Source organism: Fusarium subglutinans, assembly GCF_013396075.1.
Source record: "Fusarium subglutinans strain NRRL 66333 chromosome Unknown NRRL66333_c0000029, whole genome shotgun sequence".
In the NCBI taxonomy this organism is placed as follows: domain Eukaryota; kingdom Fungi; phylum Ascomycota; class Sordariomycetes; order Hypocreales; family Nectriaceae; genus Fusarium; species Fusarium subglutinans.
Window position 1 is genome coordinate 262350 of NW_023502092.1, and position 12367 is coordinate 274716.

At 46.5% G+C, this 12367-nt stretch overlaps 4 protein-coding genes across 4 annotated transcripts; 2 read left to right on the forward strand and 2 right to left on the reverse strand.

Moving 5' to 3' along the window:
- Positions 1-52: 52 nt before the first annotated feature.
- Positions 53-760, forward strand: FSUBG_3427 (FAD-dependent pyridine nucleotide-disulfide oxidoreductase; the record flags this gene model as incomplete). Its single annotated transcript, XM_036681306.1, has 1 exon — positions 53-760. One exon carries the CDS (start codon positions 53-55, stop codon positions 758-760), a length of 708 nt encoding a protein of 235 aa, XP_036541078.1.
- Positions 761-4556: 3796 nt separating this feature from the next.
- On the forward strand, positions 4557-7582 carry FSUBG_3428 (uncharacterized protein; the record flags this gene model as incomplete). Its single annotated transcript, XM_036681307.1, has 2 exons — positions 4557-4778; positions 5828-7582. The coding sequence occupies 2 exons, from the start codon at positions 4557-4559 to the stop codon at positions 7580-7582; spliced, it is 1977 nt and encodes a 658-aa protein (XP_036541079.1).
- Positions 7583-7776: 194 nt separating this feature from the next.
- On the reverse strand, positions 7777-8769 carry FSUBG_3429 (zn 2cys6 transcription factor; the record flags this gene model as incomplete). Its single annotated transcript, XM_036681308.1, has 3 exons — positions 7777-7932; positions 8032-8701; positions 8765-8769. 3 exons carry the CDS (start codon positions 8767-8769, stop codon positions 7777-7779), a joined length of 831 nt encoding a protein of 276 aa, XP_036541080.1.
- A 1683-nt stretch (positions 8770-10452) lies between these two features.
- Positions 10453-12193, reverse strand: FSUBG_3430 (isotrichodermin C-15 hydroxylase (cytochrome P-450 monooxygenase CYP65A1); the record flags this gene model as incomplete). Its single annotated transcript, XM_036681310.1, has 4 exons — positions 10453-11123; positions 11416-11803; positions 11998-12087; positions 12149-12193. 4 exons carry the CDS (start codon positions 12191-12193, stop codon positions 10453-10455), a joined length of 1194 nt encoding a protein of 397 aa, XP_036541081.1.
- Positions 12194-12367: the final 174 nt, after the last annotated feature.

Consider the following 12367-nt stretch of genomic DNA (forward strand, 5'->3'; position numbering starts at 1 on the left):
TCTACTTCATATCTTACAAAGACCTGGAGCGTACTATCTATCCACTATCAATATGGAGACGCTACCAGAACCCATTCTATACCACTTGAAGCCAACCAAGCTGATCCCCAATTCACCCAAACCACTACTCCATTACAAGAACGCTTTTGTCAAAGACGGTCAAGTCGATCGTACCAAAGCATTCGATACTTTTTGCGGCAATGGCTGGGACGTACAATGGGTCGTTAGATATGGCCAACATCAGCGATCCCATTATCATTCCCAGTCCCACGAAGTTATGATAGTTGTCTCAGGTCCTGGCCGTATCCGCTGGGGAGTTGCAGACTTGAGCGATGATCCACAAGAGCACACTTATGGAACGGCCTACGAAGACGGTGGACTGGAGCTCGAGGTCAACGTGGGGGATGTTTTTGTCATCCCAGCAGGTGTTGCACACAAATCATATGATCCATTAGCTAACACGGCATCTTTTGGTTGTATGACGGGAGACGCTCGTGGTATTGCTGCCGAAAACCCGAGAATTTCTGTTGCAGAGGTACCACTGGAGGGATTCTGTATGATGGGGGCTTATCCCAGAGGGTTTTCATGGACATGGGACGAGGGAGGTGATAGTGCAGACGACTTCAAAGCAGTATGGGGCATCAAGAACCCTGCCGCTGATCCTTTTACCGGAGAGGACGGTGGTATTAGCAAGTACTGGAAGACACCTATGGGGATGACTGCCGCCTACAAGGCTAAGCTTAGGCTACGAACACAGTGAGAGCTTAACAAAGGGAAGATTAGCGTGACTTTACGTGGTCACACCAAAACGATAACTATAAGCTACCTAGGCTTTAAATCGAGGTTTCCGTTTCATCAGTCTGTCTTACCGTGATATTGTTTTGCAAAGGCATTGAAGCAGTGTGTAAATGCAAAAAGAAGGAAGGACATCTCAGAGCTATAGATAGGATATACGTATGGCAAAAGAAAGGGTCTGGCCGGGGATTGAACCCGGGACCTCTCGCAAGCTAAGCTATAGGGTTTTCCCTAAGCGAGAATCATACCACTAGACCACCTAGACCACCAGAAGACCGGGGAAGAGATAGCACGTGATGTGGTTAAATTAACAGGTCCAAAATGATGCCTATATTTGTGACCGAAGCAAACTGCAGAATTTCGAACTGTTTCCATATTAGAGACTCAGGTTTATTGTCATGTCGGCACTTGAGTTCTATGGCTTTAACATAGGTTATGAAGACTATGGTAGTTTATCCATACCACGCTAGGTCAAGTCGATTGCACATTGTTTACACGATTGACACTTGCTGGGAATAAATCATGTCTCCTACATTGCTAATTATAGCCTAGACTTTGGAGATCTCGGGGATAACTGCCTTTTAATAGGTTACTGAGGAGATTAAAAAAAAGATTAGGTCTAAGACTTATTGTAAGTAAAACGAGTCTACCTATAGGCAAAGGTCTCAAACTCTTCTACAGTCTCCGTGAACAAACGTCGATGCCTTAACGTTTTGTTCAAATATGTGGCCAGGGACTTCCACCTTACGGTTCAGGGTTTAATGGATTCGTTCTTTAGTGCGGTAAGCTTTTATACTGGGAGACGTCTTGCAGAACCAAGTGAGTCTCCGTATCTCTTGTGTTCATAAGCAAGTCTCCGCATTTTGAGCTTAGTGCAGATGGATGCCTCAGAGGCTAAACAGCATATGTCCTGGACCTCTCAACTAGCGGAGAAATTCAAGCAGAAGAAACTGAATAATCCAGCTGTCAATACTCCGAGCCTGTAAATTAGCAATACTGATGGTGTACCTTCCAAGAGACAGCGTGTGTATCGAAGAACTCCCACAAATAAATTCTGAATGACATTGCCAAGTGGCGTTACACAAGGCTGTTTCGAAGATGCCGCTTAAGGAGATGTTCTTGTCGACCAGAGCCGTCGTAGCATTGTCATCTAACGCAAGCTCTTATCCAAAGACCCCATTTAGAGGAAGCAACAGTTACTCTTCATAGCTCCCACTGCATCAATGGCTAACCAGTACTTGAATGTTTTCTTACCTCCTGGCGCGGCAGTTATGTCGTAGAAGATCTGCAACTGAGCAACTTATGACTAGTAAACGGCTTTTAGGGCGTTAGCTGCTCGCTTTGACGGTAATACTTACCAAGTGGAACTTTTGTTGTAAGTCAACTGCCGAGTTCTGAATTTAATGACCTGCTATTAGGCAGTACATTTGGCGACGGAGTGATCCTGCAGGCTCGGTGGAAGGACCATCACCATTGGCCGTCCAATGTATCTCCGGCGTGCTTTGAGGCGTCTGTGAAATCGCAAATCTCTCAAGCATCTTCCATTTATCTCACCAAGAACCCAAGGTGGCCGCCATGAACGCTCAGACGCAGTAACAAGACTCAGATTTTCCTCTACATATTACTTTCAGACATTGAGGCGACGCCAGCCATAAGAGACCAAGACCAACAAGTTTCAGTAAGCCATCCGCTGTAGCCGGTATCGAGGATCCTCGAAGCTTCTAGAGATCAGCAATATTGATGATTGAACAAGCCCTAATGCCTCGTATAGACTGCAGATGATTCACATCTATATTCAGGGCCCTAATAAGCTACCCAATCGTTGGCTTCGGCTATGATATTCCCCTTACCGAAGCCATTGCCGTAGTCGTTTATGCTGATTTTAACGAGGCTAAACGAGGGCGTTTTCTGCACGAGACTCTTCTGGTTGTAGTCTGTCGGATGAGTGGGCGTTCCTCCTTAATGAACCCCTGCATCCCGCTCGGTAACCCCACAGCTCAGCCGCAGCACCGGGCACCTTCGGTATCCTATCCTCGAAGCCCAAGCCACGGTTGGATGATGCGGATGGTTTAATTAGAGTTGGGCTCGCTTGGGAGCTGAAGGTGATATGTGCGACTCACCTACAAAAATGGCGTGATTTCATGTTGCTGTTGGCTTGTTCTTGCGAACCTACTTATTGTGATGACAAGTGACATCTAGGATGATAGACTCGATGCTTTAATGCTTTAGCAACAGGTTGTGCAGGTCTTCTTGCAGATGCCTGAGACCACTTAATTTTATAAAGCTCAAAGCTTGTACCTTCCGTTTTCTTACACCCAAAGTGTTTGGATCAAACAACTCGACTGGGTTCACCATCAATCCTATTATCTCAATCGTTTTAGTGAAATTGGTAAGGGATCAGCGGCGCTAAAATGACATAGCGCTGTAGCCTTAAATGGGTAATACTCCCGGGACTAACTGCACAGAAATCATCCTCACTTAGGAGATGGGAGGCTCACGTCCAGGGTCCCAAGACCTTGGGTCCGTCGCTGTGCCGGTTTCCGTACTTGATGCTTGATCGTTATGCATATTTATGGCTAATGGCACCTGCCACCCCGAAGTGTTTTCACTTCGGCCTATAAGGCTTCACTAGCTAGTGACCTACCATTGCGCTGTAGAACCCTTAGTCATTGGTTAATGTTACTTGGCCCCAGCTGAAACTACTTTCAGTTGTCCTTATGTAAGGAACGTTGTTGATTTGTTTGTGTTCAATGACTCCAGTCTCCTTCGCATACCATCGATTAGTGAACCTGGAAGCGGGCACAATATTCCATGGAGATACCGGAATCCTGTGTGGTCATGTAATATAGCCCCCATCCGAGCGTTTCTCGGCAGTTGAGTTTCATGGGGCGGAGAGTATTCCCCAGACAGTTCCTAGTCGTTGGCTTTACAAAGGTCCCAGGGGACCCCAGTGTTGACTTCCTCCCGAGCTCCCGGTCAGGAGATGTTCGAGACCTTGCAGGGGTCCAGTACGAGGCTTGGTGAAATTTTCCATACATACATCGACAGCCAAAGTCTCCAATAAGATCAGTTACCAAGGGTCATCGTAGTCAAGCGACTAAAATAACGGGCCGATTATGCAACATTGGGTGTAAGTGAACAGAGCCTCCTATGGGGGTGAGAAGACAAAGGAAACCTCTCATTTATAGGACACCAGACTTTCATGAGAGACTATCATATACTCATTATCATCAAAGAACCTTAGTAGACTTTCAGTTCAAACAACGTTCGAGGACGTACAATGTGAAACGTCAATAGAATATGCAACACATTCGCCTGGATGGATTTGGTAAACCTAACAGCGAAAGCAGTTGTCTCTCGACTTGGACTCCCCTTTATTCCAGTCCTGTCTCATATCTAAGCGTGGCATATGAAGGGGGCCTTAACAAGCCGTACCTTAGTTAGTCCACTCGAGCTAAATCTCCCAACCCTTTTGGGGTTTGGCCGAAGTCGTACTACAGGCGTAGTGCCTATCTGAATCTCACTATGCTCTTAGCCAGAAGTTTCAAGCATCAAGGTTTGCAAGTCCTCGTAAAGATGGACCAGTTACATTCATTTGCCGGTGTTTTCTTGTCTTGCTGGCAGACTTTACGGTATATATACTCCTCATTCATCTCTTAACACCAGGTTCAATAACCATTCTTCTTCTTCCTTTCGCCCAGCAGCCTCTTCATCTCGCAAGTATACAACACTCCTCCATCTATCAACTCTTTTCGAGCAACATGAAGTTCTCTATCATCACACTATCCCTGATCACCCTCGTTACTGCAGCTCCTGCAGCCGATCAGGGTGATGTGATCTCATATGGTGCCCTCAACCGCGACCATGTCCCCTGCTCAGTCAAGGGCGCCTCAGCTGCGAACTGCCGTCCTGGTGCTGAAGCCAACCCTTATAACCGTGGCTGCAGCACCATTGAAAAGTGCCGCGGTGATATCGGTAACAACGTAAGTTAAGTGACAGAGTTCTGCGCATGAAACATCGTTTAACTGTTGCTTCAGTGAGAAAGAGTCCGCTGAGTTCGGTTATTGAAATGGTTTAGATGGAGCCGGATGGTCAAATCACAAGGGAACTGCGAGTTAAATAGAACCCAAGCTTTTCATCCGACAGACAAAAAATCCGGAACCGTTTTCCTAGTTCACACTCCCTGTATATATTCACTTGTTATCATTATAAGATCTTTCATTCAGGTCTATGTCTATGAGCTTTCCTTTTATCATTCAAATGCAATAGCCTTCCAACATTCCATATGTTGAGATACAACCTGTGACTGCACTTACATCTGGCATATAGAGCAAGGGTTACAAGGTCCGTTCGGCCGGGAAGTAGTGGGGGCGTTATGCTAATAAGAATAAAAGGTATCTTACAATTTCCATAGTATGATAAGTCTTTTGCAATTATTATTGGCTACCTATCTTTTGGCAAGACCGTTTCTTTTGAGCCTTATAGCAAGCGAGGAAGCACCTGTCATTTCCATTAGTTGCCTGAAGATAGTTATTCTACGGCTTCACTTGGTCAGAGCATAGATACGTGCCTCATCACTCTGCCAAGTTACAAGTCCATAGAAACGACTTTAAAACGTTGATGTCAAGTGTGACCCCAGGGTAGCAGTGGTAATCATGCCTTATCACAACTACCGACTGCTTGGGTAGGATTGGATTGGGAGAGATAACGACAGCCTTATCTTGGCAGACAGCCGGTGTGAGATTGGGGAGAGATTGGAGAGCCAATCAGTGGAACAATGTGCTGATCGGACTCAGCCGATTGGTAGATTGTGATCCTCACTCCTTAATCAAGGAATCGCCGTCCGCGGTTTCCCGCCCCACTTAAGTAAAATAAGAAGCACGTCAGCAAATGCATCATCCCAAAGTCAAAATGCGCGCCGTTTCCCGGCGCCAAATTTACGCAATTTTGTTTACTAACTAACTTAGCTTCCTTCACTCCTTATTTTACGTGTTTTGACGATTCTACTGCCTGAGCTGCGTAAAGCAGCTAGGCAATCCTCACAAGTATGGCGTCTGTACATATCGTCTGTCTTTACTTGATTGCTTTTTTCACTGTTGGCGTCTTATCAGCAACTTCTCATGAATCTGACGTGATCATCTATGGCAACACGGTTGCCGCGCTCGCAGCTGCCATTCAAACGGTTCGTATGAACAGAACCGCCACGTTAGTCTTTCCGACATCACGAATTGGCGGTCTTACTACTTCGGGATTGGGCTGGACGGACTCAAAGGATGGAAATACCATTGGTGGGATTGCCAGGGAGTTTTACGGCAAAGTGTACGACTATTACGACAACAACGACGCGTGGACGCGTGAGACACGAGATGACTATCTCGCAAAACATATTGAGGCACAGCCTGGACCAGCCATTGGCGACAAGGTTCAATGGACGTTTGAGCCCAAAGTAGCAGAGGAGATCTTGGAGAAATGGATCAAGGATGAGGGAATTCCCGTCTTTCGTAACGAGTCCATCCTTCGTACTAGCAGTGGCGTGAGGAAGGATGGAACCGTCATCAAATCCTTCAAAACGCGGTCCGGGTCAACTTTCTCAGGGAAGATGTTTATTGATGCTGGCTACGAGGGTGACCTCATGGAGACAGCAGGCATATCATATCGTGTGGGACGCGAAGACAAGCAGCAGTATGATGAGTGGGCGGCTGGTATTCACTTCAACGAGCCCAGAAGACTGGCTGCCATCGACCCGTACAACGACCCTGAAGATCCTGATAGCGGTGTGCTTCCTGGGGTTGGTCGCGTGATCAGCAAGTTCGCAGCTTTAGAGTCGCGTGGCAAGAAAGATCATCGGCTTCAAGCCTTCAACTACCGATTGTCTTTAACGACAGAGGATGACAACAAGGTGGAATTCTTCAAGCCAGATGGCTACAATGAATCTCACTACAAGATCTTGATCCGATATATCAAGACTGGTTATCTGGGGCCATTCTTCACCACGCAACTAATGCCGAATCTTAAAACCGATACCAACGCAGCTGGCCAAATCAGTACTGATCTGATAGGCGGAAGTTACAACAAGACATCCAATTATGCTGAGTATTCGTACGAGGAGCGGGAGGCTGCTGCGAAAAGGCACAAGATCTGGGCGCAAGGACTTCTTTGGACATTGGCGAACCACAAAGATGTACCGGACTTTATTCGCAAAAACACGAGTGCCTGGGGCTACGCGAAAGATGAATGGACTGATAATGGAAACTGGCCATATGAGATATACATTCGCGAGGCTCGGCGGATGGACGGCGTGTATACAATGACACAAGCCGACATTCAGCACCCGAAACCATATGACAACGACACTGTCGTTGCAGTTGGATACTACACCCTTGACGTCCATCAGGTCGAACGAGTTGTTATCAACGATCGGATACACGATGAAGGTCTCATTCACGTTCCCAACCCTGGACCATTCAGCGTCCCTTACGGATCAATCGTTCCCAGAAGGGAGGACGCCATCAACTTTGTCAATCCCGTGACAATGAGCGCGACGCATATTGCTCTGTCCGCGATCCGTATGGAGCCTGTCTATATGATCATGGGACAGAGTGCGGGAGCAGCGGCTGTTTTGGCCATCGAGGATAATGTTGCTGTGCAGGATGTTGATCGAAAGAAGCTGAAAGGAAGGTTGAAGGATCATGCACAGGTCTTGGAGTCCTTCTCCATCATATTGAAGCCGACTCAGCATTTGCTTCTGGTCTGTTTCATTTCTTGTCTTTTCCATACGATATCATAGATACATAACAATAGAGATATATAGAATGAAAGCGTTCATTGTTTTATTGCGATCACTTCGCCAAACGCAGTCTTTTTACACCATTTTCCTATCCTAAGACCTTTTACTAAGAGGATCAAACTTCGATTACTATTCTCCCTCTTGTATGTGTACTTTTACCAGGAACTCTTCTTAATTATATGAGATTAAACCCTTTACTCCTCAGAAATATTCTTTACAGAGTCAATCTCGACTAAAGTACTAATAAGACGTTTGACATAAGACTGGACTTGGTTTTCTTCATCAGCAGGACATGAAGAATCCACTTTGCAGCTCAATAAAGTAGCTGTGATCTCCCGAAGCTTTGAAACCTATAAAGCCCTTAGCATATGTCTGTATTCTGTATCATCCTCTTCCATTGAGCCAGCGGACAGCAGTCCAATCCACTGCAGCTGCTATGGGAAACCTACCACGGCGATGCCATTCGCTTTCAGAGCAGAGACGGGTGTGACGGCAATAATGTGAAAGCATTGCTGAGCGATGTCCTTGCGAAGATTGAACAGCTGGTGCTCAGCATTCTGGCTTTTCCCAGAGAGGAGAGGATCCTTAGATGCTGTGGAACCTTCAGCTCGATAGTCCTGCTCAAACGATGGGTTATTGGCTGTTAGTGTCGCAAGGATGATACTTTGTATAAAAAGGCTCATTATATGTAGTTTCGCCCGCGAGATGGCAAACGATAAGGAACCTTCGTTGGGGTTTCCATCCTGATTGAACATTCTAAACTCCTCTGGTAACTGGTTGATCACATCTCGCACAGCGTGTACAATGTTGAGTCCTTGTTCAAGAGAAAGCCGTTGGGCGTCAGGGCCCTTTGACGTCTCTGATGACGACGAGGCTGAGAATGGACCATAGCGCGGGTTCCCAGGTAGCTTATCCAGCCCCAGTGCAGCTGCGCAGAGGTATAATTTCACCGATGCAATGACCCCAGATATCAGTGGCGTGACTCCGGGTTCTTCGCTTTGCTCCATGTCGCCCTGTTTCGCGTCATCGACCTCCTGTAACACAAGGAAATCCCAATCAATGCAGACCGGATTATAACTGATACCGGTGTGGGCTACGGGATACGCAAGTCTGTCGTGTCTACTAGAATTAGTGAGCTGAAAATAGAGGGCATATAGGAACCCTACAGAAGGTGTAACATACGCCATTATGATAAATATTAACCAAAATGCTCGCTTGCATATTTCGGAGTCTATCTGGTCCAGATCATTATGAAATGCTTGCCTGAACAAGCTTAGCTTTCTCATACACAGGACCGCCTCAGAGGCGTGCACCCATCCCTGGTACGTATTACCTGAGCAATGAAAAGCCAAGCTCAGTATATATGAGCATAGCATATCGTACATGTCAGGAAATATGCCGATTGCTGGGTTCTGCGACATCTTGCTAAAGACAATCAAGCGATGGGCCTTTTCTACTATGCTGGTAACTGTCTCTTCAGACTGAAACCCGTAATCTCGCAAACTCTGTGGCGAAGAAGAGACCGTGAGGGCGGAGAGGGAAATGCATAGTCGGTAGAAGCTCGGGTCTGACTGGTAACGTTTGTTTTCGACATCCACCCGAAATCGCGGTCGATGTACGATGGGATAGAGAGGATAGAGGTACTCGAGGTAGTCTGAAATCAACATTCTAAACAACTCTTCGGAGCAAAGATGCTCGATTGTTAGGGGTACAATGAGTGTCGATGCCCGACTTTCTGGAGAATGATTCAGAGGAATATCTTCATCACTTATACTGCTGCAATAAGCACTGTGAATCTGGGCTCTTGCTTCTGCAACTCGGCTACACAAAGAGACATGTCAACAAGTTTTTATCCTCAGACATCCGTTGTGAGAGGTAGATACCGGTTAGGTGGACCTCGCGGCTTGCGGGCAGTCAAAAAGGTGCAGGGCATCCCGACCTGTGTACAACGCTTGCATGACATAGACAGCTCGGGGGTTGTTTGTTCGAAGATACACTATGCAAATGTCAACTTCATGATGCGGGGGATAGATACCAAAGGCCACATACCTGCAGCTTGCGGCTACGGCAAAGGTCGCAAGCCCGCCTAGCAATGGGCTTGCCTTTTCTTGAGCTCTCTTTCAAAGGCATAGCGGTTCAGTAAATGTTTTTTAGTTGTTGATTCTTAAGAACAGCTGGAGAAACATGAGGCGGTGATGGCTCCTCACCTCCTAAACCCATAGTAAATATCGCTTTTGGTTGGTTTAAAGAACTGAGGGAACCCATACCTGCGCCGACCCCGGTGCGCCTACTAGCACGTGACCTCTGCACCGGTCCCCTGATTATGTATTCTAATTAGCTAATATACAGTACATATACCTACTAGTATATAACCTCTATACTAGGTCTAGAAAATAGAAAAATAAAAGATTTAATTCTAAAGCTTTTGCTTTTTATTAGATAGCTATCAATATAGTTATTTCCATACTATGCATTGGCCAATTAAAGCATATAATCAGGGGACTGGTACAGAGGTTACGTGCTAGTAGTCGCACCGGGGTCGGCGCAGGTATGGGTTCCCAAGAACTCAGATTATCTTATGTAATGAAACTTCTGATCCTTATTCGTTTGCAGTTCCTAAAGAAGAACTCTGGCTAGACCTATTTAGGTTAAGTCTAGTGACCCCCTACGTCATGTGAATCAATACCATTATAACAGCTGTTTTCTGCAATGAGCAAATAACCCGAACTCCGCAAAGGATCCTTCTGCCAAACAACAAATCCAGCAATCTATTCTATACAACTGAGCTACACAATAGTAAGAAAGATAATCTATAGTTGGTAGAACCAACTATGCACTATGATTTTCAACAACCCAATCCAAACAGACTGTCAAGTACGGGGATAGAAGCGCACCATCAAAGCCGGCTTCTTCCACAACAGGAACAGCTTTGCATCCCTAAACAGATCAACGTCGCTATCTACCAATTCCCAGTCGAAGTGATAAACCATCTTGGCAAGAATAATCCTCATCTCTAGATACGCCAAGTTGATGCCTAGACAAGATCTTGGACCAAGTGAGAAAGGCTGACTAGCTTGCTTGACGTCGGAGGCATTCTCGTCAATCCAACGCTCGGGAATGAAAGAATGCGGCTCCTTCCAATAGCGCCCATCATGCTTGGTAGTCCAATGATCCACACTCACAACGACACCTGAAGGAATGTAGTGACCGTCGATGGCAGCGCCGGGCGAGATACGGGGGAGACCGAACGGCGCAGGCGGAAAAATCCGCAGCCCTTCTTCAATGACTGCAGGGAGGTACTTCAACTCTGCAGTGGCGTCCCCTGTAATCTCAGTCTCGGACTGGAATCGCGAACGCACTTCGTCGGTGAGCTTCACTAGACAAGATCGATTCGAAAGGAGGCAATAGACGATCCCGGTCAGGCATGTAGCTGTTGTTTCCGAACCAGCTACAATGAGCGTGCTCGATTGTTCGCAGAGTTCTTGCTCCGGAACATCATTGCCGCCCTTGCTCAATAGATGCGAAAAGAAATCTCCGCGCTCTTCAGAATTAGGCATCTCAAGTCGTTTCAGCATTTTCTGCCTGGTTAATTCCATGTGCCTGCGATGCATATGGGCTGAATCTTTTGATATCACAAACGGAAGATACAGATTTATTATCGGAAGCCGTTTTCTCAAACTCGCGAGCACCTTGAAATAAGTTGCATCAATAATCAACGACACCCAAAAATGGGGCCGTCCTTCAGCAACGGCAGAAAAAGACTCGCCGAATGCAAGGTCACCTGAATAACGGAAATCAGAGCGTGAAGCAAGGATATGAAATAGGAAGCGTACCGATAATATCGAACGTAAGCCAGTTAAGGGCCCCCTCAACATTGATTCCAGATCCCTCAGGATTACCGAGCTTACGCAACTGGCCAATAAACATATCCACATAGCTGTGAATGAGTGTTTCTTGACCGCGTAGAGACTTGGCGCTGAATGCATGGGACAGATACTTTCTCTGTCTCGAGTGTTGGGCGGGATCTCTGACAGTGACTATACCAGGGTGATCCCCTGATGATTCATACCAGTCGCTCTTGATAAACTTCTTCTTGCCTTTGGTTGCATGTCCGTAGATATCCTGGTATGCTTGTACAGTAGCAAAGGATAGTTCGTTGGGGGCTATTCGCACCACATCGCCTTGAGAATTACGGCCAATCAGCTCATATTTGGGAAATGGCTTAAAGGGCCAGACGATATATGGGCGTTGAGATAAATCGATAAGGCCGAGAAAGGAGGGTTACCTACCATATTTGCGATGCGTCTCTTCCATGATGAATGGATACCGACCAGATGTCCATTTCAAGCCGTACCAGAGCTAGCAGGACTCAAATTAGCCTAGGATATGCGCGGGGTGCGAGAAAGGTAACCTACGTCAGAAACGGCTGCCAACTTGGGACCTGGGAACTTTGCAAGCGGGTGGAAGAAAAGGCGGTAAATGATGTTGAGAAGCCATATAGCCCCCTGTAGTTGACGTGATATTAGTAACTGTCATCAAAGTTGTTATTTGCACACGATAACGTACCAAAAGACATAAAAGGCCACCGAAAATGATGAAGCTGGCTGCCATGGTCGTCGCGAGCCAATAAGAACATGAATCTTGGGGAACGGGATGGATTGAGGGAATGGTCTTAGAAGGTCGCTGAGACAGTTGAGGCCTTATGTACTGATCTACTTTGTGACACGTTTGATCTCATATTGACAGGAGGGCGCATAGCAGTAAGCTTCGAGTTTATGGTAGTAT